The 25,824-nt window shown below is 44.1% G+C and overlaps 1 protein-coding gene across 3 annotated transcripts in view; it reads right to left on the bottom strand.

Annotated features, from left to right (window-relative positions):
- The window catches only part of EXT1 (exostosin glycosyltransferase 1), a 312,385-nt gene that overhangs the window by 55,517 nt on the left and 231,044 nt on the right, over positions 1 to 25,824 (bottom strand). For all 3 annotated transcript variants that reach the window (XR_013824710.1, XM_079902303.1, XM_079902302.1), the window contains exons 2-4: positions 8,803 to 8,896; positions 7,191 to 7,298; positions 1,390 to 1,509 (exon numbers count right to left, since the gene is read on the bottom strand). Coding sequence is in view for 2 of the 3 variants with exons in the window: in XM_079902303.1 (XP_079758429.1) it covers positions 1,390 to 1,509; positions 7,191 to 7,298; positions 8,803 to 8,896 (322 nt within the window). In the remaining variant the exon portion in view is untranslated. The remainder of the gene's footprint in view (positions 1 to 1,389; positions 1,510 to 7,190; positions 7,299 to 8,802; positions 8,897 to 25,824) is intronic.

Raw genomic sequence — 25,824 nt, 5'->3', positions numbered from 1 at the left:
AAAACAAGTGACATTCAACTTTCCTTAAGAAGGACCTAGGAAGGGTCTTAGACGGAAGACAGGATCAAAGAAAAGGTTCAAATTTATTACGTATTCAAATCTGCTGCTATGTACAGAAGTAAAAACCCAATCAATTTTCATTGAGGAGAGTGCTTTTGGAGGAATAAGAGAAATTTGCTTGTAATAAGGAAGCCCTTGGAAGGCATTGTACCCTATCCCCTTTCAGGGGGAAACCTGGGTCCTAAATAGCCCTTTTCACTTAGTTCCAGGATGAAAACGACACAACCCATTTACAAGAGGACACTGGGATAGAGCCTGGCCCCGCAAAAGCAGGAGGCCCAGGCTAGGCTCAGGGTAGGTAAGCCCCACAGTGTGCCTGGGGTATGACCAGAGTTGGCTCTGGTACCCAGGATGGCAAGACAACAGCAATGGCACAAAACAGGATGACTTCAGTTTTCTTGGTGTTTTTCAGACTTACCATAGTGTATACTGCCAATTACATTAGCTTTTGGAGCAGTAGTAACTTTTCCAAAGAAAATATTTCAAAAGTGAGGCCACAAATGCCCCTACTTCTCGCGGTGGACCCCTCAGAATCACCTTGATGCTGTGCTTCACCTGAGGACCTCTGCTCTCCTTCCGGTAACTCATGAGTGTGCAGATCCAGAAATCTTTTCTCAGCTCTTTGTGCTGCTTTGGTGTAGCCTCAGGCCATCGCTATCTGCTCTACTTCCAAAGGTTTTAATCATCTCCATGCTTCCCTTTCCTTTTTTCCTCCTGCCTTAAAAAAGGCAACTCGAAGATGGGCACCCATCTGTCTAGAATAGTTTCTGATCTCATAAAGTTTAACACTTTCTGTACCAGATGGGTGTAATCCTGATTTTCTTCTCAACACATCCTTGCAGCAATGATGCTAGCTGGGCTGCATATGTCTTGAGAATAAATTTGGCTGTATCCTAATGCCATTGGATTACAGTACCCAGTAAACTATTCATATTTTTAGAATGGGAGAAGATTTTCCCCTACTTGGTCACTATCTGTTTCCTAAGTGGGCTCCAGAAATATGCTTTCAAAGGATGCCATTGAGTGTGAATGACAGGAGGACAGTCATTAGCTACCTGTCTCTGAAATGATGTAAGACAGAGCCCATCTCTGTGTCAAGGAGTGTAATTTCTCCTATGTCAGCTTTCCTCATTGGAGTCTGTCAAGAATGGAGGTCTTTGCTTGGGCACGGCAGAGCAGGTAAAAAGGGGTTAACTGACACATTCAAGTACAGAAGGTTCGGTTTCGCCCCATTTGACCAATTACACATCACTAATAGCAAAAGAGAAGGCTGAGAGAAACATATAAAGGACCATTATTTAAGACCAAGAACCAAGTGGTCTCACTTACCTCTAGTGTAGTTAATACAATCTTCTCAACTGAAGAAAAATAAGCCTCCCACAAGAATTGTGTCTGCTGTCTAAGTGCTAGGATTTTATCCTGATGAATAGACCTGATTGTAGAAGGAATCTGTAACACAAAGTGAACACATAATAACTATAACCGGATAACAATAAGATGCCATTTGATCAAAATAACCCACTTGGGTTAGGCTTTTATTCTTCATAACCTTCAGCTTCTAGCATACAGATCTACTAAAAATCACCAACCCCTAAATTGAAAGGCCCTTCAGAGGTGTCAGCTACAAACAGCACTTACTGGGAATCAGCTTTAAGGACCTTAAATGCACGGGAGTTAGAGCTCGCTTCTAAGATTTGGTAGCAGCTTATCAGTTGCTTAGGGTGTTCCTACAGTAGTCTTTGCTGTTTTCTCTTCTCAGATTCCCACACATCCTTGATCCTGCCCATGGACAACCAAGTACTACAGAGAAGGAGCTACGGCCTTGCAGCAAGGCTGAGAGACATCATCCCGCAAGCACTTCTGAGGCACACCACGCCAGGGACTACAAATGATCTACGGAAAGGCTTTTTAGGGACTGTCTCTGAGTCTCTCCATTTAATATGCAGCTGGGGTAGTCATTTCTATATGCATGTATCTCCTGCCTGTCCCTGAGAGCTTTCTGCTCCCCAGGCTTCTCTTTGTGGCTGCAGCTCTTACACCAAACTAACACAATCTGTCATACATGTTTAACCATCACTGCTCTCTACCAGGCTGCACAATTTTTAAGGGGGGATCTATGCCCTGTCCATCCTGCTACACATTTTATAGCTAGGAGAGTGGCTTTTATGTGTAGGTACACCTCAGAGACACTGTGTGTTCAGCTCTAGACCAACACAATAAAACAAATATCGCAATAAAGCGAGTCACACAAAACTTGTGTGGTTTCCCAGTGCATATAAAAGTTACGTGACACTACAGTCTATTAAGTGTGCAATAGCATAATGTCTAAAAACACAAGGTAACTACCTTAATTAAAAATACTTATTACTAGGGGCTTCCCTGGTGGCGCAGTGTTTGAGGGTCCGCCTGCCGATGCAGGGGACGCAGGTTCATGCCCTGGTCCGGGAAGATCCCACGTGCCGCGGAGCGGCTGGGCCCGTGAGCCATGGCCGCTGAGCCTGCGCGTCTGGAGCCTGTTGCTCCATGACGGTGAGGCCGCAGCGGTGAGAGGCCCGCGTACCGCAAAAAAAAAAATACTTATTACTAAAACGTCCCCACTAACCATCATCTGACAACACAGGGTTGACACAAACCTTCAATTGGTTGGAAAAAAAAAAAAAAGCATCTACGAAGCATAAGCGAGGTATGCCTGTTGTAGTTATTCAATAAATAGAAGTGGAATTGAACGTGGCCATCTGAAGCCACCAAAGGGATATCATTTTCACTAGCAGTATAACTCAGTGGTTAAGCACAGGAACATGGGAGTTAGACCACAGTGGGAGTCTTGGCTCTGCCATTTACTAGCCCTGCTTCCCTGGACAAGTTACATGATCTCTCAAAGATTTCATTTCTTCACTTATAAAATGATATAGTACTAACATCATAAGGATATAGTACTAACATCATAAGGTTGTTATGAAGATCACATAAGTGCTTTGCACAATGCCTAGCACATGGGAAGCTTTATTAACAAAGTAATTATTACCACTACTATTATTATTGACTTAAGGGTGATGATATTCAAAGACAGACCAATTGCTTAATGTCTGCATGTGAACTTGCTTGGGTCTGGAGCTCTGAAATGTACTTCCTGGGTATCTGGTGAGTCTCCTCGGTTTGCTCCCTATCTTCACCTATAGCCCAAAGGCTATTTCATTTATGGAGTCTATACTTAGGGGAGATTCCTTGTGATTAGCAACTGTCCTTTTGTGCTCACCTCTTTCTGCATGCTTGCCTCCCTAATGTGTAATTAATCAGACAGGCATGGGAGCCTGGACGGAAGCAGGAACGCTCTGCTAGCTGCTTTAGTAAGAAAGTTACCCATGGCATTGTGACTAAGACTACATCTGAATTTCCAGTGGTGGCGAAGGAAGTAGGAGCAGTTTTTTTTATTTTATTTTTTTGCGGTACACGGGCCTCTCACTGCTGTGGCCTCTCCCGTTGCGGAGCACAGGCTCTGGATGCGCAGGCTCAGCGGCCATGGCTCACGGGCCCAGCCGCTCCGCGGCATGTGGGATCTTCCTGGACCGGGACACGAACCCGCGTCCCCTGCATCGGCAGGCGGACTCTCAACCACTGTGCCACCAGGGAAGCCCTGGAGCATATTTTTTGATTCAAGACCACACTTACGGGAAGCCACAGAACTGCTTCACAGTATCTACATGAGGACAAGTTCACTTCCTTTGGCAATGTCCAGAAGCAGATACTCAATGTGCAGCCCCAAAGTGTGTATCTGGATTCCCAACACTGAAGCAGCATGGAGGCAACAGGTAAAGGAGAAACATTAGCCTGAAACCAGAGCTCAAGGTCAAGTGGAAATAAAATATCCTTGAAGGAGGTAGAGAAACCATTCAGATCATGGATGCTTCATAAGCCAAAGAACATTTATTTTTATTTACTGAGAAAATTACTCAGATTGCCCAAGAAAGACTAGAAAAAAATTACCCTCCTCAATTTCCATAATCATGCCCTCTTCTGAATGTCAGTGGTATTTTCTAAGAGTCATACAGGTAGACTGTTTCATTATGATCATGAGGAACCAGTCCATTAGAAAAATGTCAAAAGCTATCATCACTGTGTGCTCTCCAGAAAACTGAGTAGGCTGTGGTTATGAAGGCAGAAAGGGACAGCACAGATAAGCCTACCAATACAGCCCCTCTCTTCTATTAGCCACATCTTGATGTTACTACATCAAGTGAAATATATCCTACCCATTTGTGCATACGATACAAGTGTCTGACAGCACTCTTCAAAGTGCTCTGGAAGATAATTCCAATTGATTAAAAAGACAGAGTTCCAAATTTTAATGGCATTTGGCTACTGGTTCTTAATCTGCTTGTCCCAAGAGACAGGTATGGGAAAGTGATAAATTAATTCCAATTTGGCCAGATTGTTCAAAGTTGCAGAACTCAGTGCAGTCTTAATAAAAGGTCATGCATGGTAACGGAACTAATGGAATCTACCAAGATAGATATAGGAGAGCAACAGTAAGCTCTCTTGGTGACATGACAACAAGAATATATGCAAATAAAAACACCTGAGCTGTTCTAAAACAGGAAATGAAAAATGGTAACATAACAAAAACATTTCCCAGGGCAGACATTTGGGCTGGGTGCCAGTTCTTTAAAACCATTGTCAATGACAGTGCAGTCATCATTCAATATGGAGGCAGCTGTGCAAAGACAGACTGCATATGAGAGAGGAAAATGCCAGCAAGTTTGAGTAGGTGCAGAATGAAAAACGAAATCCCCAGCATCAAGCCAAAATGTTGCCTCAGAAGGTGAAATGCTTCTGGGGAATCAACTCTGCTGAAAGGGTAGAGACCAGACAACCACAATTCAGTATCCTGGAACACGCTCCGTTCTCAAAGACAGACTCCCAACTTAGTCACATCAAATTCATGGGAGCACTGGTACATAAATGGAGAAATTATGGCTGGTATTTTTTATTCCCTTTCTTTCCTAAATTTCCTTTAATGAGCATGCATTAGTTTTTAAAAATCATAAGAGAGGGCTTCCCTGGTGGTGCAGTGGTTGAGAGTCCGCCTGCCGATGCAGGGGACACGGGTTCGTGCCCCAGTCCAGGAAGATCCCACATGCCGCGGAGCGGCAAGGCCCGTGAGCCATGGCCACTGAGCCTGCATGTCCGGAGCCTGTGCTCCGCGACGGGAGAGGCCACAACAGTGAGAGGCCCGCGTACCGCAAAAAGAAAAAAAAAAAAAATCATAAGAGGAAGGAAAAAGGCAACATGGAAAAGAACCACATCTATCACTTTTGTTTGGCCTGTCGTGAGTGAATGTTTTAGGCACAACACCATCTCTGTGTGGGGAGAACTATACTAGATCACTTGTCCTCCTCTTGCTTCTGAGGTCCCAGGGGCCTTGGAAATCACAGATCTGAGTACCAGACACAAGGCATGTTTTAGGAGCTGCGTTCAGCTTGGCTTGCCTAATTCATGGTCCTCTTGGTTACAGATATTCCACTGTTACTTTAGGGAGAGTACTGAGTTATTTCACCAGCCAGTTAGCAGACTGGCCAGCAGCACAGAAGTAGAATTAATGAGAGTTAGAAACTGAATTTCCTGCATATTGAAAAAAGGACATTAAAAAATATCATTTTACAAATATTTGTGATAGTTCAAGATAAAGTACAAAGCCATGAAATAAAAGCATTAAAATATCCCATCATATTAGAGAAAGGAGTATGGCAATTTATGTTGAAGCTAAAACATTATTGCACAAAGGGTCTTTAGAAATCCTCAGTGACTGAGTATTCCTGCCCCAGGATTTTTCTGGGAGTATCATATCCCCCTTCCCAGGCAGCTCTTGAGAAGTTTAAACTTTTATTAGGCATCCTTGTGGAAGATTGGTTGATGTATATGTGTGGATTTATTTCTTAGCTCTGTATTCTGGTCCATTAGTCTATATATCTGTCTTTATGCCAGCACCATACTGTTTTGATGACCGGAGCTTTATAATATATTTTGAAATTAGGGACTATAATTCCTTGGTTTTGTTCTTTTTCCTCAAGATTGATTTGGCTATTTGGGGTCTTTTCTGGCTCCATATGGATTTTAGAGCTGTTTTTCTATTTCTGTAAAAAACAAATGCCGTTAGGATTTTGGCAGAAATTGCCTTGAATCTGTGGATCACGTTGGGTAATACGGACATTTTAATAATTAGTAAGTCTTAATTCTGCAATAGAAGACAACATGGATGAACTTTGAGGACATCATACTAAGTGAAATAAACCAGTCACAGAAAGACAAATAATTCATGAGTCCACTTATAAGAGATATCTAAAATAATTAAATTCATAGAATTAAAGAGTAGAATGGTGGTGACCAGGGGTTGGGGGATGGGAAGTGAGGAATTACTAGTAAGTGGGCATAAAGCTTCAGTTAAGCAAGCTGAATAAGCTTTAGAGACCTGCTGTAGCACACTGTACCTACACTCAACCATAATGAGTACACGTCAAAATTTGTTAAACGAGTAGATTTCATATTACATGTTCTTACAACAATAAAATTAAATGGAAAAAAATCTAAATGGCCAAAAATACATTTTTAAAAAAACATACATTTTCCTTTGAGGCTGCTCTTTTAAATATACATCTTAAAGATAACACTCACTCATGTACCCAGACTAGATCATTTGAGCAATGATAACACTAAGTATAAGAATCAGCCCTAGAGACCTCTCTCTTTCTGAAAATTAATCTGAAGGCAGATACGGAACTGGGAAAGGAGTACAAAGTGGCAACAGGATGGTACAAAAACTCTCCGGTATAATTTCTAAACATTCTGAATATTGAGGGGGGTAGATACACACCTCTTCTCAGTATCAGAGTTCAGTGTGGTCTACCTGCAACTTCTCCTTCTCTGAATATATTCCCTGGACCTGAGCAGATTGTGTGTTGGGAAGTGAACGATGTCGTGTTAAATGACTTCATATTCACCATGACACAGGCAATTTTCTCCTGATAAAATTTCTTTTACAGAGCTGATCTTTTGGATTCATCTTCTTTGAAAGTCTGGACGGGGGCAACAATAATCCACTGATCTGTTGAAGGCCACCACCACCCCTTCCTTACCTGTAGTAACAATCTCTCATCACCTATGACGGCAGCTTGGTTCCAATTAATCACTTCAGAGAATGGCAACTCCCATCCATTGCTGAGCATCACAGGGACACAGGCGGCCTGTGCAAAGAAGGGGACTTCGTGAGTGTGAGGAATATGGCAGCAGGAACCCTTCCAATCAGAGGTGAAATGGGTACAAATTCTGCATGAATCCTGGACTGCTGAGGTCAGAAGAAAAGTGGGCTTTTATGAATTATCAAGTCACATGAAGTCTGTCTGTATTCAGCTGAGATTTTGCTATTTGCAAGTCTTGCCCTAGAATGCGAAAACCCCATTTCTATTCTTGTACATGGTTTGGCTGACCTTACCTCTATGCAGGCAACTGGCCTCCGTTGAAGAAGGTTTATTGACGTAACAAAATCGTTCACCAGTAAAATCCTAGCGTAAAAGCCACCTTGAACATGAACAGCCTTGTCAGTGTAACTGCCATAGCCCACTTGCAAAGTGGTTCACCCCAATGTCCTGAGCAACAAAGAACAGTTCGGCCTTCCTGATAAAGCATTTTGTGGACTAAACTGTTACAGGGTGTTCACCTTTCCCTAGCCATGTAAACATCTGAACTTTGTTCCCTTCAGTGTGGAGGGATCCCAACCACTGTCGTACCAATTTACTACCCACACAGCGACCTAAGAGCCAAGAAACACCACGCTAATGACAAAATTCTGGTTGCAAATAACTCAGAATCCAAAGCAGAGAACAATTTGCTCCATGCAACATCCCAAGAGGCTAGGGGAATGTCAGGAATGGTATGGTTCATAGAACGTGCCAGAAAAGACTTTCAAGAGAAGGAAGCTCTCCTGTCAGAGGACACGACAGAATGACGGCAATTAAGAAGCACTGCGACAAAAGCACAGATTCAGCCGGGGCAGAGCACAGAGGAAGAAAGGACACAGTAGCAAGGCGTCCAGGAGCTGAGAGAGGTGGAGAGCGTGCTTTCTAGCCAACAAGCAAGGCTGGTTGCAACTTCCAGGTGGGAAGTGTGGAGAACTGTCTCAGCAGGTGAAGGCATTTCTGCAAAGTGAAGATTAATAGCAGAGACCCAGCAGCTCCAGGACCTCTGAACTTCAGAGCCTGGGAGGAGCTGGGCTGAGTGCGTGCCTCTATCTTGCAGGGTATCACGCTCAGCATTTAGAGGAACTGAGTGATGACTGAGATGGGGACAGAACCGACGATTTTGCTTTTGGGAAATACCACCCATCAGCCATTTTCATTGCTCTTGAGACTGGCTTCCAGGAGGAGGGCTGAGTCTCCGTGGAGCCCAGGTCGGCTGCCTGGTGGGCAAGCAGATCTGCCCTCTGTTTGTAAACACGTCTCTGAAGAACGCACCCTCCCTTGAGAGTCCCATCGGATCTCCTCATGTCCAAAGGCAGGGAGTAAATCCTCCCTCCGCCCGCCCCCCTCAACTCATAAAAATGTTGCAGATTTTCTTGGGAAAACAGATTTCAGGTGTTTAAGGCAAACCACACGTTCGGCTTAGACCCCAGGAGAAGTGCTACGGTTAAACTCCGCCCCAGTCTGACGTTGAGTCCTCAGCCCTATTCTGGGGAGGATCAGGGTCTCTTACCTGCAGAGCCTCCAGGAACCTGAAAGACCCAAGCCTGCGACCACGAGGAACCAGACAGAAAGTGGCATTGTGCAGCATTTCCCGATAATCATACCTAGAAAAAGAGGAAGAGCCATGAGCAAGTAAAGGCGCGTTAGGAATGGGGCAGGGGAGAGGGTCGGGGGAGGGGTGAGTCAGCACACCTGGGGTGGGTGCACACCTACCAGAGATTACCCAGAGCAACTCGGGCGATACACAGGCAAGCCTCACTTTTCCAGGGCGGGAGGTGGGCAGGGTTGTTGCATGAAGGAGAAGAAATGTGAACCATCACACTGGACAAAGCAATTACGGCCTTTTGCAAACAGTACATAAAAGACAAGTCTGATGGTCCCAGCAAAATTTTGGCTTGCCCAGCCTTTGCTTCCCAAATCAGATTTTTGTCTCGGATGAAAATAGGTTGCCCCCATAAGCTTAAAAAATACTCACCGCTAGTTGTTCTTTTTTAATGCCATGTCATTCAATAAAACGAAGGCTGTTCTTGTTTCCTACCCCACAAACCCATGCTACTAAAACCTACTCAGGAAACCTCCATTCTAAGCACAAAACATTTAGTTTCTTCTTCAGGCTGGAGTTTCTACTTTTAACCAAGAACATTTTGTTACCCCAGACAAACACTCCTGTATAAGAATGGTTGGCATGGAGGTGAGAGAGAAGGAGCCAGCCCAAGAAATGGGGAAAGAGGAATAACAGGAAAAAAAAACAAAAAACGGTGGGGCCTGTGGGAACCTGGGCAGCAGAAGAGATGATTTCTTCCTCAAACACCATTTAGTTGTATCACACTGTTTCTACACTTGAAAAAATGCAAAATGTAATATGAATGTCACCTGTCTCTTTATACCGGTGAAGTGCAGGAAAGGTAACAAGCCTCTCATTTTATTCAGGGCTAGCACTTTAAAAATGATTTCCAGGGACTTCCCTGGCAGTCCAGTGCTTAAGACTCTGCACTCCCAATGTAGGGTACACGAGTTCAATCCCTGGTCAGGGAACTAAGATCCCGCAGGCCACACAGCATGGCCAAATTAATTAATTAATTAAACTAGAAATCTTTTAAAAATAAATAAATAAAAATAAAAATGATTTCCACAAATACGTTCCTAAACACACAGCTGAAATTTCATTTGGAGCTTAAGAAAACTTGGGAAACTGGAGATGGCTCAGGTCCTGTGAAGGCCCAGTTTCTCAGAGCCAGGATGAAATCACTCTCCTTTTTCAAGAGCCTCCCAGGCTCAGCAGACAGGTGACTTTGACAGTAGCATATGTCACCAGCACTTTCTGACTCTAATAGTCTAATTTAATCATAGCCTGAAGGCATTGGATTCTTCCCTCCTCTTTTGGGGATACTGATATATACATTTATATTTTTCAAGTCCACATCTATTTTTATATTCTCACACAAACTAGGCATATGGGAATAAGCCAATTTTCGATTATAAGCCCATCATTAAGAAGAGACGTCATGCAAAGGACCATTTACTTAAACAAGCGTGTACAATTAATTTGCACAAGGAAAGGTCACTGTGAATGGATTATCTCCATTGAGAGTAAAATTTAAAAAAAAAAAAAGAAAAAGAAAAAAAAGAAAACCCTTGCTACATTAATTAAACTGCAAAATAGACCTCCAAGTAGAAAAGATTTTTAAGAGGGTTCAAATCTAGCTAGATGAAAATAATAATAAATTATGATAGCAATGGCTTCTCTTCCTTACCAAACATAGGGAAATAATTGACAAGTATCTTCAAGTTCAACTGTTGATAATGTCTGAATATCTACCTCATCAGTGGAGAAGAGTGAACTATGTACATACACACAATATATATGTATAAAGTTTAAACTGAAACTTTTTTTTAATATAAAAAGGTCAAATATACTTGAGGCTACAGCAAAGTTTAATAAATGCCCAGAATCGAAACCCCTGAGGGGCTGGAACAGAAGGCCCCACCTCCTTATCATCAGGCTGCTAAAATGTAAAACCCTGTTAATGTGCTGGATTGTAACAAGTTTCAAAGTTGCCAGTTGCAAAATTTACTTTAGGGAAGGAGTGGGCAAGAGGAAAGGCAGAAAACTTGTAGGAAAAATTCAAATGACAGCTATTCAAGCTATTGATTTTTAAGGGGTTGTATAGGAAGATTTGCTGATGTAGTGAATAAAGCTTCATGATTGAAACTTGTGTTCATTCACATAATAGGTAACAGAAGATGAGGGACAATCATTCCTGCTGGAATCAGGAACCCACTAGGTAAACTGTGAGATTAAGAACAAAACGATGGGCTCTCTGGGCCTCAGTTTCCTCATCTGCAAAATGAGTCAGTTGGGCAAGATGACTAAAGATGGTTTTGAACATTCCATTATTCTTTATGTTATCATTTTTAGGTAAGAAAAAAGAATGTCCCTTTGAGAGTATCCCACTGTTCCAAAAGTTTCCATAACCACTGTATGTATGTGTGTATATGTGTCTACAGAAATCTGCTCGTGTACACAATGTGTAATGTGTGTATTTATATTGACACACAAAGACGTATAGAAACATAATCACTCATAACCTGAAACAATGATTTTTGGATTTCTAATCATGCTCAACCCATGGACCAGCCTCATTCTTGGGCTCTAGTGACAGTGAGCCTATGAATTACTGTGTACTACAATTGAAGAAGTAATGATGCCTGCAAAGGGGACAATCTTTCTAATTGGGCCACGTATGTATTTGGTACCCTCCCACTCAGCTCTCTGATGTTCTCCCATGCCCCATGTCTACCTCCTTCTAGGTGCTTAAACTTGTTCATTTATTCAATCATTCTTTTAAGAAATACTATGTTCCAGGCACTGTTCTAGTCTTGCAGATGTTGTGTAGAGAAAATGCTTCTTCAGCTGCTAGATCTACCAAAGACTCATTGGATAACTAGAAAAGACTGATGAGGACTTCAGGTGTAACATCTCCTGAGGGCATTTGTATCAAGTACACTGTGGAAGCCTGGCCTTCCAGAATGACACACTAGGGAATTCTGAGGACACTCTTCCCAGCAAAACAACAATTTAACTGGTACAAATTATAAGAGCATCATTGAAAGTTTCTGGAAATTGTCCTAAGGTCATGATGACAAATGGAAAAACATTCATTCAAGAAAATCTACCAAATCTCAGCAAGAACTGAGAACGTCTGGAGCATCGGAGCCGAGATCTGCTCCATCACCAACCCCCATCAGCTCTGCCTAATAGAAGTTCTAACGTAGGTGAGTACAGCTGAGAAGACCGGTCTCCCTCTACCCCCAGCTTCCATTGAGAAAGTGAAAATACAACCTATAGAAGAGAGAAAATATTTGCAAATCATAAATCTGACAAGGGACTTTTATCCAGAAAAGGTAAAGAACTCTTACAACCCAACAATCAAAAGACAAATAATCCAATTTAAAAACAGGCAAACGGGGGCTTCCCTGGTGGCACAGTGGTTAAGAATCCGCCTGCCAATGCAGGAAACACGGGTTTGAGCCCCGGTCCAGGAAGATCCCACATGCCGCGGAACAACTAAGCCCGTGCGCCACAACTACTGAACCTGAGCTCTAGAGCCCGCGAGCCACAACTACTGAGCCCACGTGCCTAGAGCCCATGCTCCACAACAAGAGAAGCCACCACAATGAGAAGCCCGTGCACCGCAACCAAGAGTAGCCCCCGCTCACCGTGACTAGAGAAAAGTCCGCACACGGCAACAAAGACCCAATGCAGTCAAAATAAATAAATAAATAAATTTATAAAAACAGGCAAAGGATGTGAATAGACATTGTTCCGAAGAAAATATACAAAGTGCCAATAAGCACATGAAAAGATACTTAACCATTAGTCTTTAGGGAAATGCAAATCAAAACAAGGAAATATCACTTTACAGCGAGTAGGACGGCTATAATCAAGAGGACACATGACAACAGGTGCAGATGTGGCTGCAGAGACACTGGAACACTCGTGTACTGCTGGTGGGATGGTAAACTGGGGCGGCCGCGTTGGAAAATGCTTTGGCAGTTTCTTTTAGAACTAAAAATGGGCTTAGCACCCAGCAATTGCACTCTCGGGCATCTATCCCAGAGAAATGAAAACTTGTTTTCACGCAGAAACTTGTCCACGAATGTTCACAGCAGCTTTCTCCTTAATAGCCCCAAACTGGAAACCATCCAAATATCCTTCAGTGGGTGAATCATTCAGCCAACTGTGGTGCATGTATAGCTTAAAATACTTCTTAGCAATAAAAGGAAACGAACTACTGATACACACAACAACCTCAAGAAAATTATCCTAAGTGAAAAAGCCAATCCCAAAAGGACATATTCTGAATTAGTCCATTTATATAGTGTTCGTGAAATGACATAATTACAGAGATGGAGAACAGGTTGGTGGCAACCAGTGGATAGGGACTGGGGAACAAGATGTGGAGACGACAGGTCAAGTGAGGGGGACAGTCTTTTTAGAGACTAATTCTTCCCTATGACTTAAGCTTAGAAATATAGATCACATCAAAATCATAAACTTCTTAAAAACAAGAAATAACGAACATATGAGATCTAAGCAAGAAGGTAAGTAGACGAGGGAGGCAACTAATCTCAGAGAACTTTCATCTTTATTAATAACGGTTTTGGTGCCCTTTTCAGATGGCCCTTAAGTCCCCTGCTGTATAGGTGATGACACAGAAGACAGAACAGTTTCCATAAACTGCTTCAATGAAAAATGCAATAAAAATAACATGACCCTGTATTTAACCTAGAAACCAAACCCGTTCTACGGCCGAAATAATTCACTACAACAACCTTAAAGTTGCAGTGAATAATGTCTGGGATACACCCCATTTAAAATGGGCCATACAATAATGCAGAATTGAAGCCCTTCCCCTTCATATGAAACTTTTTTTTTGGGGGGGCTGGGAGCAATTCAGTGCAACTAGCATATGGGTGGAGGGCGATGTGGCATTAGTGCTGGGGTCCTCAAAGTACACTCTTCCAACTAGTAGCATCATCTGGGAAATTGGTAGAAATGTACATTCTCAGCCTCACCCAGGCCTGCTGAATCAGAAACCCTGCGGGAAGGGCCCAGGATTCTGTTTTAACAAGCCCTCCAGATAATTAAGATGCGCCCTAAATTTTGAGAACCACTGGCACGGTGGTTAAGAGCCTAACGATTAAAAGCTTAGTTGTTAAGCAGCTTTAGACCCAGCCAAACCTGGGTTCCAATTTCACCTTGGCTATTCACAAGCTGAATGTTCTTGGGAAAGTTGTTTTTTTTTTTTTTTTTTTTGCAGTACGCGGGCCTCTCACCACTGTGGTCTCTCCCGCTGCGGAGCACAGGCTCCGGACGCGCAGGCTCAGCGGCCATGGCTCACGGGCCCGGCCGCTCCACGGCATGTGGGATCTTCCCGGACCGGGGCACGAACCCGTGTCCCCTGCATCGGCAGGCGGACTCTCAACCACTGCGCCACCAGGGAAGCCCTTGGGAAAGTTTTTAATTTGTCTAGATCTTAGTTTCCTGGTTGGCAAAATGGGGATAATACTTCTACTGTGAGGATGAAATGATACATTTTAACTAAGCCTGGGCACATTATAAGCAATCCATAAATGGTAGCTATGATTGGAAGGGAGGTGACCGAATATAATGGAAAATACAGCCGGTTTACGTAGGAAAACCTGGGATAAAGAACTTGGCTTCTGGATCTACCACTTTCTGTGTGCCCCTGTGCAGACTGTTTAGCTTCTCTGGGCCTCAAAGATGTGAAGATTAAATCAGATCGCGTGCGTACAGCAGAAACTGCAAGGCACTGCGTGATCGTAAATTTTTGTATAAACTACAGCGGTTCAAGAGGAATACAAACATTTCAAAAACGTAAGAAACAAACGGAAGAGGAACGGATTCCCGAGACAGAGCCAGGGAGCCGTGTAGAGCAGACCCTTGAAAATAAAATGAAAACAGAAGCTGTGAACCACAACAGCAGTTTCTAATTGAAAGGATTTTGCCTTATTATCAAACGCTCCATAGCCACGAATGATGCTGGTGCAGTGTGCCCACAGGTCCAGCTGTGCTTCCCACAATTCCCTGGTAGGCTCAGTTCCACGTGAGCCTGCTTTCTGCTAATCAAAGAGGATAGAGAAGACGTGAGCCAGGCCCTCCTCCCTGTAGCCACACAATTCTAGTGTCCCCCTGATGCCGCTACAGTGTGTCTCACGTATTGATTTATAAAGTGAACATCTACAGCTGATATGCTCCCTCTCAGCTCCCATCCTCATAAGTACTCAATCTTCTTTGCTTACCCCCAGGTTAGAATCACATCCCTGAAAAAAAAAAACAAAGAACGCAAAAACAACTTCTGACTGTTGTAGCTGCACAAAGTGCTCTGGGATAAGGGAAATAAAATAGCTTCCTTGGCACCTCCTCTGTGCTTTCTTTCATTCATTCAACAAACATTAGTTGAATGCCTAATGCCTAGTAATGCCTAGTACCACGTGTCAAATACTGTTCAAGGAACTGATGGTCCAGGGAGAAGGCAGATGTGTTATCAAAGGATCGTCATTCGTTGAGGGAAATGGGAGGATGGAGGCAAGGGCTGGGAGTTATGTAGAGAAGAGAAAAAAGCAGGCACAGCTTGGCTTCGGTGGGGAACGTGAGAAGCAGGGATGCCTCTTGGAGGACGGGAGATTCTGAGCTAATATTAAAGGAAGAGCAAGAATCAGTCCGGCAAAGAGCTGAGAGGAGGCGACAGGCGTCTCTGGGGGTAGAGGTAGCAGAGCAGGAACAGAGACACCAAGGTGAGACACACTGCCCAGAGTCTGGGGTGCACCAGACGGGGAGGAGAGATGAGGCTGCTCGTACAGGCAGGGTCCCCCCTGGGAGGATCTCCTGGACCTCAGACATGACCCTGTGCGTGTGGTCGTGAGTCCCTGAGGGCTCAAGCAGAAGAGTGACATGTCACCAAAGGAACGCTGAGGACTTGATATAAGCCAACTTCACAGGCAGATATGAAGTTTGCACAGCCCGATAGCCTTGCCAACGTAGGTCACAGCTGTGGAGCCACCAGGGCTCCAGCTCCAGGCTTTCTGGTTCTAAAGGGCCTTTGCTCTGTCCTACACGATACCGTCTCCTCGGCAGCTCACACGAATGGAGTGTCTGAAAGTTATGTTTCTTACACGGTGAAGTCCTAAACCTTTCACCTACTTTCAAGCATTGACAACAAAAGGCTACCATTTAAAAGGACTCTTTCTCCCCTACTCAAAACTCCACCCTGTGTCACACCAGGAGCTCAGTCCAAGATGGTGCTCTGTTATTTAATATCTATGTTGCCTTAGGCCCTTTCTTGGACTATCACAGATTAGATGCTTAAAAGTTCAATTATTTTTGAGAAAACCCCAAAATCCATAGCATGTAATAAAATGAAATTGGCCCAAGGCACAGATTTGAACTGAGAAAACCATGAGTGGGAGCCAATCTTTTAGCTGGAAAATGGGTCCATTGGCCACCATTCTATTTGTTGTCTACACAGAAAAGTACAGGCCCCAGTGGTCTCTGTGAATTCACGGGATTCACTGAGCCTCAGTTTCTTCACGCCACCTGCTCATACAGCGTCTGTGCCCACGAATGAGCTACTCTATGTTCCGGAGTCAGGGAAATGCAGATGGATTATCTAGTGTGTGGCGCTGGTGACCAGAGTGACTGCAGCCTCAGGGACTCAGTAGCTCCCAGCGGGAAGGCCCTCGCTATTTGGAGATGGTGAGATGCCTAACACAGGCCACTCTGCCCTGAGCACTGCCGGCTGCTCGAACCTCTGGAGCCGGTCAGGCCAAGGATTAGGAAATGATTTCTTTGTGGTGCTCCTCTGAATGACCCTGCCGATCCCAAGCTGTCCACCCTTTCACACTTCCTGGCTTTCCACTTAAGACCATCTTCTTTTTATGCCCATTTAAAATCCATTTCAACATCGGGAAGGGAGGGAGGAAGAGTGTGTGGGCTCTGGCTGGGGCGGGAGGCCCCAGGGGAGGTACTGACTCTTTCGCACACATTATCTCATTTAAGCCTCACAGCCACCCCAGGAGGTGGATATGGTTATACCTGCTTTTCACAGGGAAGAAGAAAGAGTCGGCTGAATCCTTGGAATCAAACCCTGCATCTGAACACACTGGATCATAATCCCATATCAAGTCTAAACTCCCTCACCCCATCTCTACCCTAAACATCCACTGACAGCTAAGAACTGTAAACCTGGACCAGGTGGTAACCCTCCCCTGCACATATTAATGAACTGAACATGTACCAGGTACACCATAGAGAAGACCATGTCGGTTCCCGCCCATTACATAGCAACTCAATGGCTAATATGTAAAAGCAAGTGACAAAAATAGGACAGCCATTGACGATAACAATTATAATAATCATCCCCCCACTGATTACATGTTTCCCGTGGGTGGGGCAACAATCCGTGTTCACTCCTGCCCTTTCTCTCTACAACCACACATGAAATGGCCCCATTTTACAGGTGATGAAGTCGAGTAGCAGAGTTGTACTTCGTGGGGCTTGTACAAGAAGGGCTCTGTTGTCTCCCAGAGCTGCCTCGAAGGAAGGAGTAACTTCCCCACAAAAGGGGAAAATGAAAGATTTTGAATATATTGTGCCAGGGGCCGTGAACCTCAGGAAGCTATCGGAAGGAGGCGAGATTTTGGAGCACCGGCTTTTCTGCTCGGCAATACCAAATTTCAAAGTGCTCTGAGATAAATGCAATTCCAGGACGTATGGGTCTAAATTCTCTGGTTGGAAATAAAGCATTTCTGAAAGTGCTAAATAAGGGGCTCTCTGGGTACAGGGGGGGAAAGGGAAGGGAGTGACAATTAAGGAGCCAGCAGCAGCTGTGACCTCAGATCGATAAATGGGTCCACAAGAGGCACACCAAGGTCCTGACTGCGGGAGCTAAATGTCTGGGACAGACCCAAGGGCAACTGGGAAGCTCAAGGTCATTATCTTACCATTAACCTTTCACCAGGCTCTGCGCCACGAAGACAAGCCAGCCAAGCGCAGCGGGGCCAGGAAGTGTGGACTGAGGCTGCGGGGCCAGAAGCGTGGGGTGTCAAGCCTCAATGGTGACTCCTCGGGGACAGGCCGAGTCCCAGGGAGCAGCCTGTGGACAGGGTACTTCCCCACACACCCTTCTTCCCTTCCACCCCGGAGGAAACCTTCCCCGATCCCTAAGTCTCACCCAGAGGCCCTCTTGCTGCTCACATGGTACCCAGGATTCCCTGTCTACTTCTCCCTCTGCATCCAGTTGCCCATTTTCTTGTTTCCCTTCCACTGGGCTCCAGGAGGGAGGACCACGGTCCTACTTTCTGTTGAACCAACACCTACCCCCAGGGCCTGGCCTGCAGGAGCCACTCAAAACATAGGTATGAAATAGATGAAAAGTACTCAGTATCCACTGGTTTGTAGGGGGGCGGGAGGGGCTGTAGAAACAACAGAGACACAAAGAAGAGACATGAGCCCTTCGTTACAACCACCTCTGCTTAGCTCATAACAATACGTCTGACTCTTGATTATGCCAGTCCTTCCTAGTATGATGTTCACTCCTGTGTTTAGGCTGAGCACAACTGACTTAGAGAATGGAAAAGAGTGTCTTTTATATATAGTGTCTTCCTTTTGTACATTTTGTATCCCTTCTCTGTCTTTATTTCCAAAGGCCTGGCATCTTGTTAAAAGTTCTGTCCTCTCTGCACACTGATGAAGGGTGGGGGGGCGGGGAATGTGTGTTTCACCAGCCCTGCTAAACAGCATTATTTGCAAATCAAGTTAAATGTATGCACAGCGCTATTCAAACTGAACTGTCTCCTGGCTTTCCTCCACATCTGAGCCAAAGAAAATAAAACTGGAGAACCTCTTCCCGGCTTCTGCCATGATAAACACTGCATCGGTGCAAAGGCGAAGACTCCTCATTCCCCAAAGAAAACTGGGCTCACCCCAATGTTCTGACCCCTTCCCTTCTTGAACCAAGACGTTCTTCCCTGCACAGCCAGCCTCCGTCAGCACTGGGATTAGGAGGATGTCTGGAATTCCTGCTGGGCTGTTCTCGTCACCAGAGTAGACACTGCGTAGGGGCCGTCCAGTGGCGAACCTCACATACCCTGCATTCTCGGTCAGTGCTGGAGCCCTTCATCTGCTCCTTGCACTTAAGTGATTATAAAATACCTTGAGAATCCAATTACACACAGCTAAGGAAATGATGCTGGTTTCAGCTACCCTCATTTCCCGTCTCCTTTCCCACCTTTACCATTCCTGGGCTCCACCTTCTGACTTGGACAGTCAGGGCCAGCTCACCGCTGGGGCTTCTGCACTGAACAAGCAAATGAGACCTCAGAAATTTGCATGGGCAGCGATGGCCCATCCTCAAAATTTACAGGACGCCAACATAATATGCAAGCTGCATGAAGCTAGTTGTCTAAGGAAAGTTTCATCTCTCTCACCTGGGTATGTGAGTATATAATTGTACAGGTGCATATGTGCCTCCATGAGACATGTACCAGGTACATGGCATCAGATGAACAATCTGATGCCACACATGGCTTACTGACCACATCAGCCTCCATGAGGGGTCTGGGCACTGGAGGTTGGGAAAGCCCATAAGTCTAGATTCTGCCATTTCCTTTGCAGAAGCACAACAGTGCCCTGGGAGAAAGAGTCTGTGACACTGAGTCACCTCTGCCTCTCCTCCAGCCAGCTCTGCTCAGCACTGTTCCCCTTGAGAAGCAGCTGCTGTGTTCCCAGCACTCACTGTCCCAATTCCCCATTTCGTCTCTGTCCTAGGATTTACCACTGTCTGAATTCACGCACATATTTGTCTTTCTGGCCAACTGTTCCTATTCACTGCTGTGACCCCAGCCGCTAGACTTGTGCTTGGACCATAGTCATTTTTTAAGAAATAGTTGTTGAATGAATGCCAGATCTCCTTATGCCTCAGCGAATAATGCCTGTGAGGTCATAAAGTGTCCAAAAACGCCGGCCACATTCACAAGGGTAAATCTGTAGGACAAGTTTCTAAAAGGATATAAGACAAGTTCTCTCTCATCTCTGCTTTATGCAATATCAGCCTGATGTCTCTGGTTAACATTAAGATTCATCAACTTCTCCAAACGCCATCTGCTATGAAAGCAAGATCCCATTAAAAATGTCTTTAGAAATTTTTTTTTTTAAAAAAGGAATGTCTTTAAGAGATGTTTATGTAGAGTGATAGGATGAAGCCTACATAAAGTAACACCTAGAAAATATAGGTTCTGGTCTTAACTTTGTCACTGTTTGATTTTAAGCAAGTTATACTCTGGTTCTGAATCCATGCTTATATATAAAATGGGACAAACATACTAGTCTTGCCTACCTAATAGTGAAGTCTACTGAGGATGTAATGAAACAGTATAGATGAGAGTATTATGCAAATTAAAGCACATATGAGTATCAATAGGGATTAAGCAAGCATATTTTTGGAATGGACTTTGTACATACGAGGCATAATGTAGAGGATGTCAAAGGCCTGTTTCTTTTTCTTCTTTTTGAGTCTCAAATTGTTATGTCCTCTCTCCCAAATCCATTCAATTCTTCAGATGTGCAGATCATTTTCCAAAAGAAGCATCTGGAATAGCTAATTTGTTACCAAAGCCAGCGATGAAACACACATGATCCTGTGGGGCTGAAAGGCCTGCCATGATTCCCAGTTTTCCACTGTGTTAGTTTTCAGCTGTTAACCACTCTGTTTTCAGGTGATGAATTTGGAATGAAGATGGCTCAGAACTCTTGGCTACAGGGCCCTTAAAGAGAGAGCAATTCTGTCACACGGAACGTCTTGTTGCTTGGTTTCCATTAAGGAATCTTGGCTTTTAAATAAACTGTCAAGTAAAACTTGGCATCAAAACACAAAGTGGTAACCTCCTTTGCAGAGGAGCTGACAGCTCAGCTGTGTGTCAGATAGATAGCTGCTAAGAGTCAGCTCCAAAGGTGACTGCATCCGCTCTGGAAGGGAGAGGGTACCACAAACTGCCTTCCTCAGGATTAAGTCAAAGCAAAATTTAGGGATGATCTTAATGGAAAGTGGACTCAGTAACGCCGATTGACCATACCCCTCTCCACGAGCGCTGGTTTTGGAATTATAAAAGTTTTTGACGTGCGAAAACATAATTGGAAAACTTTTTTTCCCTGCTTAAAGGGCTAATTGATTTCACAGGTGTTTAATTATCATTTGCTGTGAGATAATACCTTGTAGTGCCATAAAAAATGGATTTAATTTTCGAGTGCTCGCAAAACCATTGCCAAAGCCAAGTTAGACCTAAAACTAGATAATTATTCTATAAATCAAACACAGTGCCTCCTTTCTTTGAAATTTTTAATACTTGGGGATAATGATATCTGACAACCTTGAAACTAACACGAAAAGGATTTTCCTGCCAAGTGCCAAAAGGCAACCATTGGAGCATGGCAGGCAGTTTGGTTCATTAATGGTGACTCAGGCAACCTCAGGACCCTGCCTGTGGGCTTCCGAAACATGCCAAGGGTTAAGGCATTGGTGTGTGTCAAGACACAGTATTCTCTACCAAGATCAAATGGCCAGACATCCATATAAGGTCTACAGAAAAACAGAAAAGAAATCCAAAACCACCCTTCACACAAAAACTGCCTAAAAGCCACTGTAACTCTCTGAGCCCAAACTCAGAGCCCTGGAATGTGGAAAGTAGAGGATTTTCACCTTGATCAATAAATGCTTTCCTATCTTAGGCTTAAGGCACAACACTTGTGCTTTCTGTAATAATAAGGGAGAGAAATCATGAAATCAAAAGAATGTTAACAGCTGGAAGGTACCACAAAGATCGGCCAGCACAAACACCCAAATGAAGAAAGCAAAGCCAGGAGAAGTCAAGTGACTCTCCCAACATGACACCACCAGGGGCAGAAGCAAGATAAAAAGGACTGTTCTGAGCAAGCAGAACAAGGAAGAAATAGCCTAAAAATTGATGTGGAGTCCCATTCTCATCCAAAATCTAAAAATAAAAGAAGGAAATTTTTTAAAAAGAAAAAAGAAAAAAAAAAAAAAACAGTGAGGTTTCATTCTGTAAGAGGAGTGGCTATTTCTCCAACAGAGCCCAGTTTCCGTGGAAGTGCTTCAGCTGCCTTAAATAACTGTATGGGGATTTTAGTTGTTGCCACGTTTCAGATTTTTCTTTCCTCCAACTTTTATTCAGAAGCTGTTGAAGTCATAACACGTTCCATTAGATTAAGTGTGCCTGAATGATTTAAGAAAGCTGGGCAAGCTGGCTGGGCGCACACACACAGTCAGCATTATTTACTTTATTTAATGCCTGTGTACAGAGTGTGTGCACCGCCCAGATCACTCACTGCACAGTGCGGATTTTCAGGCAATTTGAGTTGGCCTTTACAGGTTAAGGTAATATAAGGCAGGATGCAGTATAACGGGTTCCATTCCTGGACACCGTACTTCGGTCCTCCTAGTAAAAACCTAAGCCAAAGGCGTGCTGGCAGAAAAGGCAGGGGAAAATGTGGGTCCCAGAATAGTGTGAAAGGGATAGGATGGAAAAGCCTTCATAGGGACTGGCTTGGGACTGCAGTGGAAACTCCTGCAACCAAGAAAAATGGGGATAATAATTACAGCTAACATTTATTGGGCTTATTGCACGCCCGACATTCTGCAAAGCACTTTACATCTGTTTGGCCATTTGCTCTTCCAACAACCCTGTGAAGTAGGTAACATTATGTCTCCTACTTTATAGAAGAGGAAATTGAAGATTATACCTAACTTATCTAAACTTACTTAATTAGTAGGCAGGTGGGATGTGAACTCGGGCATTCTGACTGCAGGGCCCAAGTTATTATATATTATCGTATGCACACTGCCTCCTTTCTATAATGCTTCACGGAGATGTCCCGGGGACTAGCCAGTGAGCTCCGTCGTGAGGGACACCATGAGAACCACTATGGAATCTACTGGACTGATTTATGATCTTCTAACCAGAGATATGCCTGGTATATCTCTGAGCCGGATCTTTTACCCAGCTCAGAATCAGAAAGGACAACCTTCCCAAGGTCAGCCCACATTTAAAGTATTACTCCCAGGTCCTAGGGAGTAGGTAGAACAGGTGAGAAACAAATTGCTGTTCATAAAATATTTGCAAATACCCTGAAAAATGCAAGAACATACAATGCTACACATATCTGGTCTGCAAGAAGGTACTTACTTATTTACTTAGGGAACTAGATTGAAAGATGAAATTAGTAGCCCTCCATGCCATAAAAAAAAAAAAAAATTGCTGTTCATTTGCTATATTTTATCCCAGGCAAGACCACTTTTGAACACAGAAACCTTAAGCCCTCTTTCTAAGAATTTATATAATTTTCACTTTCCCAGTCCATTGTGGGGCTTTGGCACCAAGAACTATATCATGCCTTTTGGTTATCTTAGAAGCTTGAGTGGAGCCTGTACTACATGTATGGGTCCCTGAGGCCACATGAATAGGACAGGGAAGAGAGAAGTCCTGTCAGAGACACCGGCGTTTCATTCATTCACTTGTGTACTCATCCAGCCAGCCAGCCACCCATCTAACAATAATACTTATTGTGAACCTGTAAGTACCAGGCATGCTACTGTCAGGAGTGGGGAATTCACTGGTGAGCAAAAATAAGAATAATAACTTTAATAAAGATGACGATGATGTTTCTTTACCTTATGGAATTGACAGTCTTTTTTGGGAGACTGATATTAAATAATTAACCATAATAATCAACAGCTGTGGTGAGTGTTCCAGGGAGAGACTAATTGTCCTATGGGAGCACATGAAAGAGGAATCTGACCTAGTCAGGAGAAGGGGACTAAGCTGAGGCCTAAAGAATAAGTATCCGTCAAGCAGGACCGGGGTGGAGATGAATTACCGCGAGCGGTGTTGATGACAAACTGTCAAAGACCATCAAGAAACGGAAAATACCTTTGAGCCAGCGAAGTACACACAGCACAACTAACTGTTCCAACAGGTGCAACACAGACGAAATCCATTGGATGGTGCGTAAAACACAGGTTGGGGCTGCTTGCTGGCTGGAAAAAATGAGTATTCAAGCCTGGATGTCTGGACAGATACTCACTTCCTGTTGAGCACGTTGATCGTATTATTAGCATCCCAGATTCCACATACCTGCCGAGCAGTAGCTGACTGCAGCAGACCTTAACCCACGTTACAGGTAGGAAAGCTGCGGCAGAAGGGGCTTGACACCTTGCTTAGAGCTAAGCAAAGATACTCAGGATCATGCCAGTTCATTTTACCTGCTCTGCCCTCCACCCCCAGGACCTGCCAACTCACCTGTTTTAGACTTATTTAGGAGCCCTTTTTCCTGTTGTCTCAACATCCTACAGGCTCAGTAGAGATGGTGCTGAATCCCTAAATGATCATATTTTCACAGTAATTAAAAGCCAAATTCCCCAACTCCCTAAGTGCAATGAGCAGCTTGAATGCCTGTGTTTTGCCCTAACACTGAACATCTCTAAGGTGAAGGAAAAGCCTGAGAGAGAGGAATGAAATGACTTAATTGCAGAAAGAGGCAGCCTTAGGATGCGGTAGAAGTGGCCCAAGAGGAAAGGAAGCTGGAGCTTCTGTCGGGACGACCTGCTCAGGAGCACCCAGGAGCTCTGGCTCCCGCCCGTCCTCAGGTGCTGACCACTGTGCTGGCCCGGGACCCACTGGCCCGGAGAGACCCTGAGAGGGCATCTCTCTGCCACAACGATGAGTCCTTCCTGCTGAATTTAATAGTTTTTAAGGTGAGAGGGGCGAACGAGGCAATTTCAGTTATTAAGGCATTAGTTTGGATTGGAGCCCGGAACAAAAGAAAAGCCACCACTGGGTTCACCCAACAAAGACGCTGTTTCCATCCATCTGCCTCTTAGGCTAATTTAGGGATTACAGCGCTTGCCCACAACCTCCGACAAAGCAAACTGAAGATCGTATATTGAGGCCAGACCGGAGCAAACCACTGCCACCTGTATCTTGAAGGCTGCTAATTCCTCAGAAAATAAATTAGAAGAAAAAGTTGGAGGAAATCTATATATGTATATATATTTAAATATCACAAAACACATTTCCATTCTTTAAATCATAGTCTCTCCTAGAATAAGAAAGCTGACGTGAGAGTCCAAGGAAAGGCTCTTAGTAAAAAACATAAAATATATTTATAAAATAGTACCTTCACATGTAGAAATAACAATGGTGATAACAACTGCCACAGTTTTTAGCACACTCGTATGCTAAGCCCTGTGCTAAGCACTTCACATACAGTCTCACCATCTCAGGGTCACAATCTGAGGTTAATACTATTATCCCCGTTTCACAACTGAGCACGGAAGCTGAAAGAGTTCCAATAATTTGCCCAGAGCCACACAGCCAGCAGAGGAGGACGATTAAAATCCAAACATGGTCTGTCTGCACCTGAGAAGCTGCCGGGCTTCACTGGCATTTTGTAGTGGCAGCTCTTGATGTCTTAAGAAGAGGCATAGATGAGATCTTTCAAAGTATTGAGCACTGAAGACCTTTCGGTGCTCACTCCAATGGGTAATTCAAATAACGTACCACTAGACCTTAACATACGGAATTGACATGTATGCAGACATTTGAATGGCTGACTTCTAGACTTTTCGGATTGTTATATTCCAGATAAGTTAATGCATTCATAGTCTGCCTTTCACTTCTGTTCTGATAGGGTGCTAGGTACATGTGCTCAGTTGTCTGAAATCATCCTGAATGGAGAAAAGCCAAATTAAGCTGCAGGTCCATCCAGTTTACTTGTCACTGGGAAATCCTCTAGTTGTAAATAACTCAGTAATCAAACATACAGGCACAAAACCCAGCTACCGGGCTTCCCTGGTGGCACAGTGGTTGAGAGTCCGCCTTCCAATTCAGGGGACACGGGTTCGTGCTCCGGTCCGGGAGGATCCCACATGCCGCG

Source organism: Stenella coeruleoalba (genome assembly GCF_951394435.1).
Source record: "Stenella coeruleoalba genome assembly, chromosome: 17".
Lineage (NCBI taxonomy): Eukaryota > Metazoa > Chordata > Mammalia > Artiodactyla > Delphinidae > Stenella > Stenella coeruleoalba.
The sequence above is the reverse complement of the archived record's forward strand: the minus strand, read 5'-3'. Positions and strand labels throughout refer to the sequence as shown.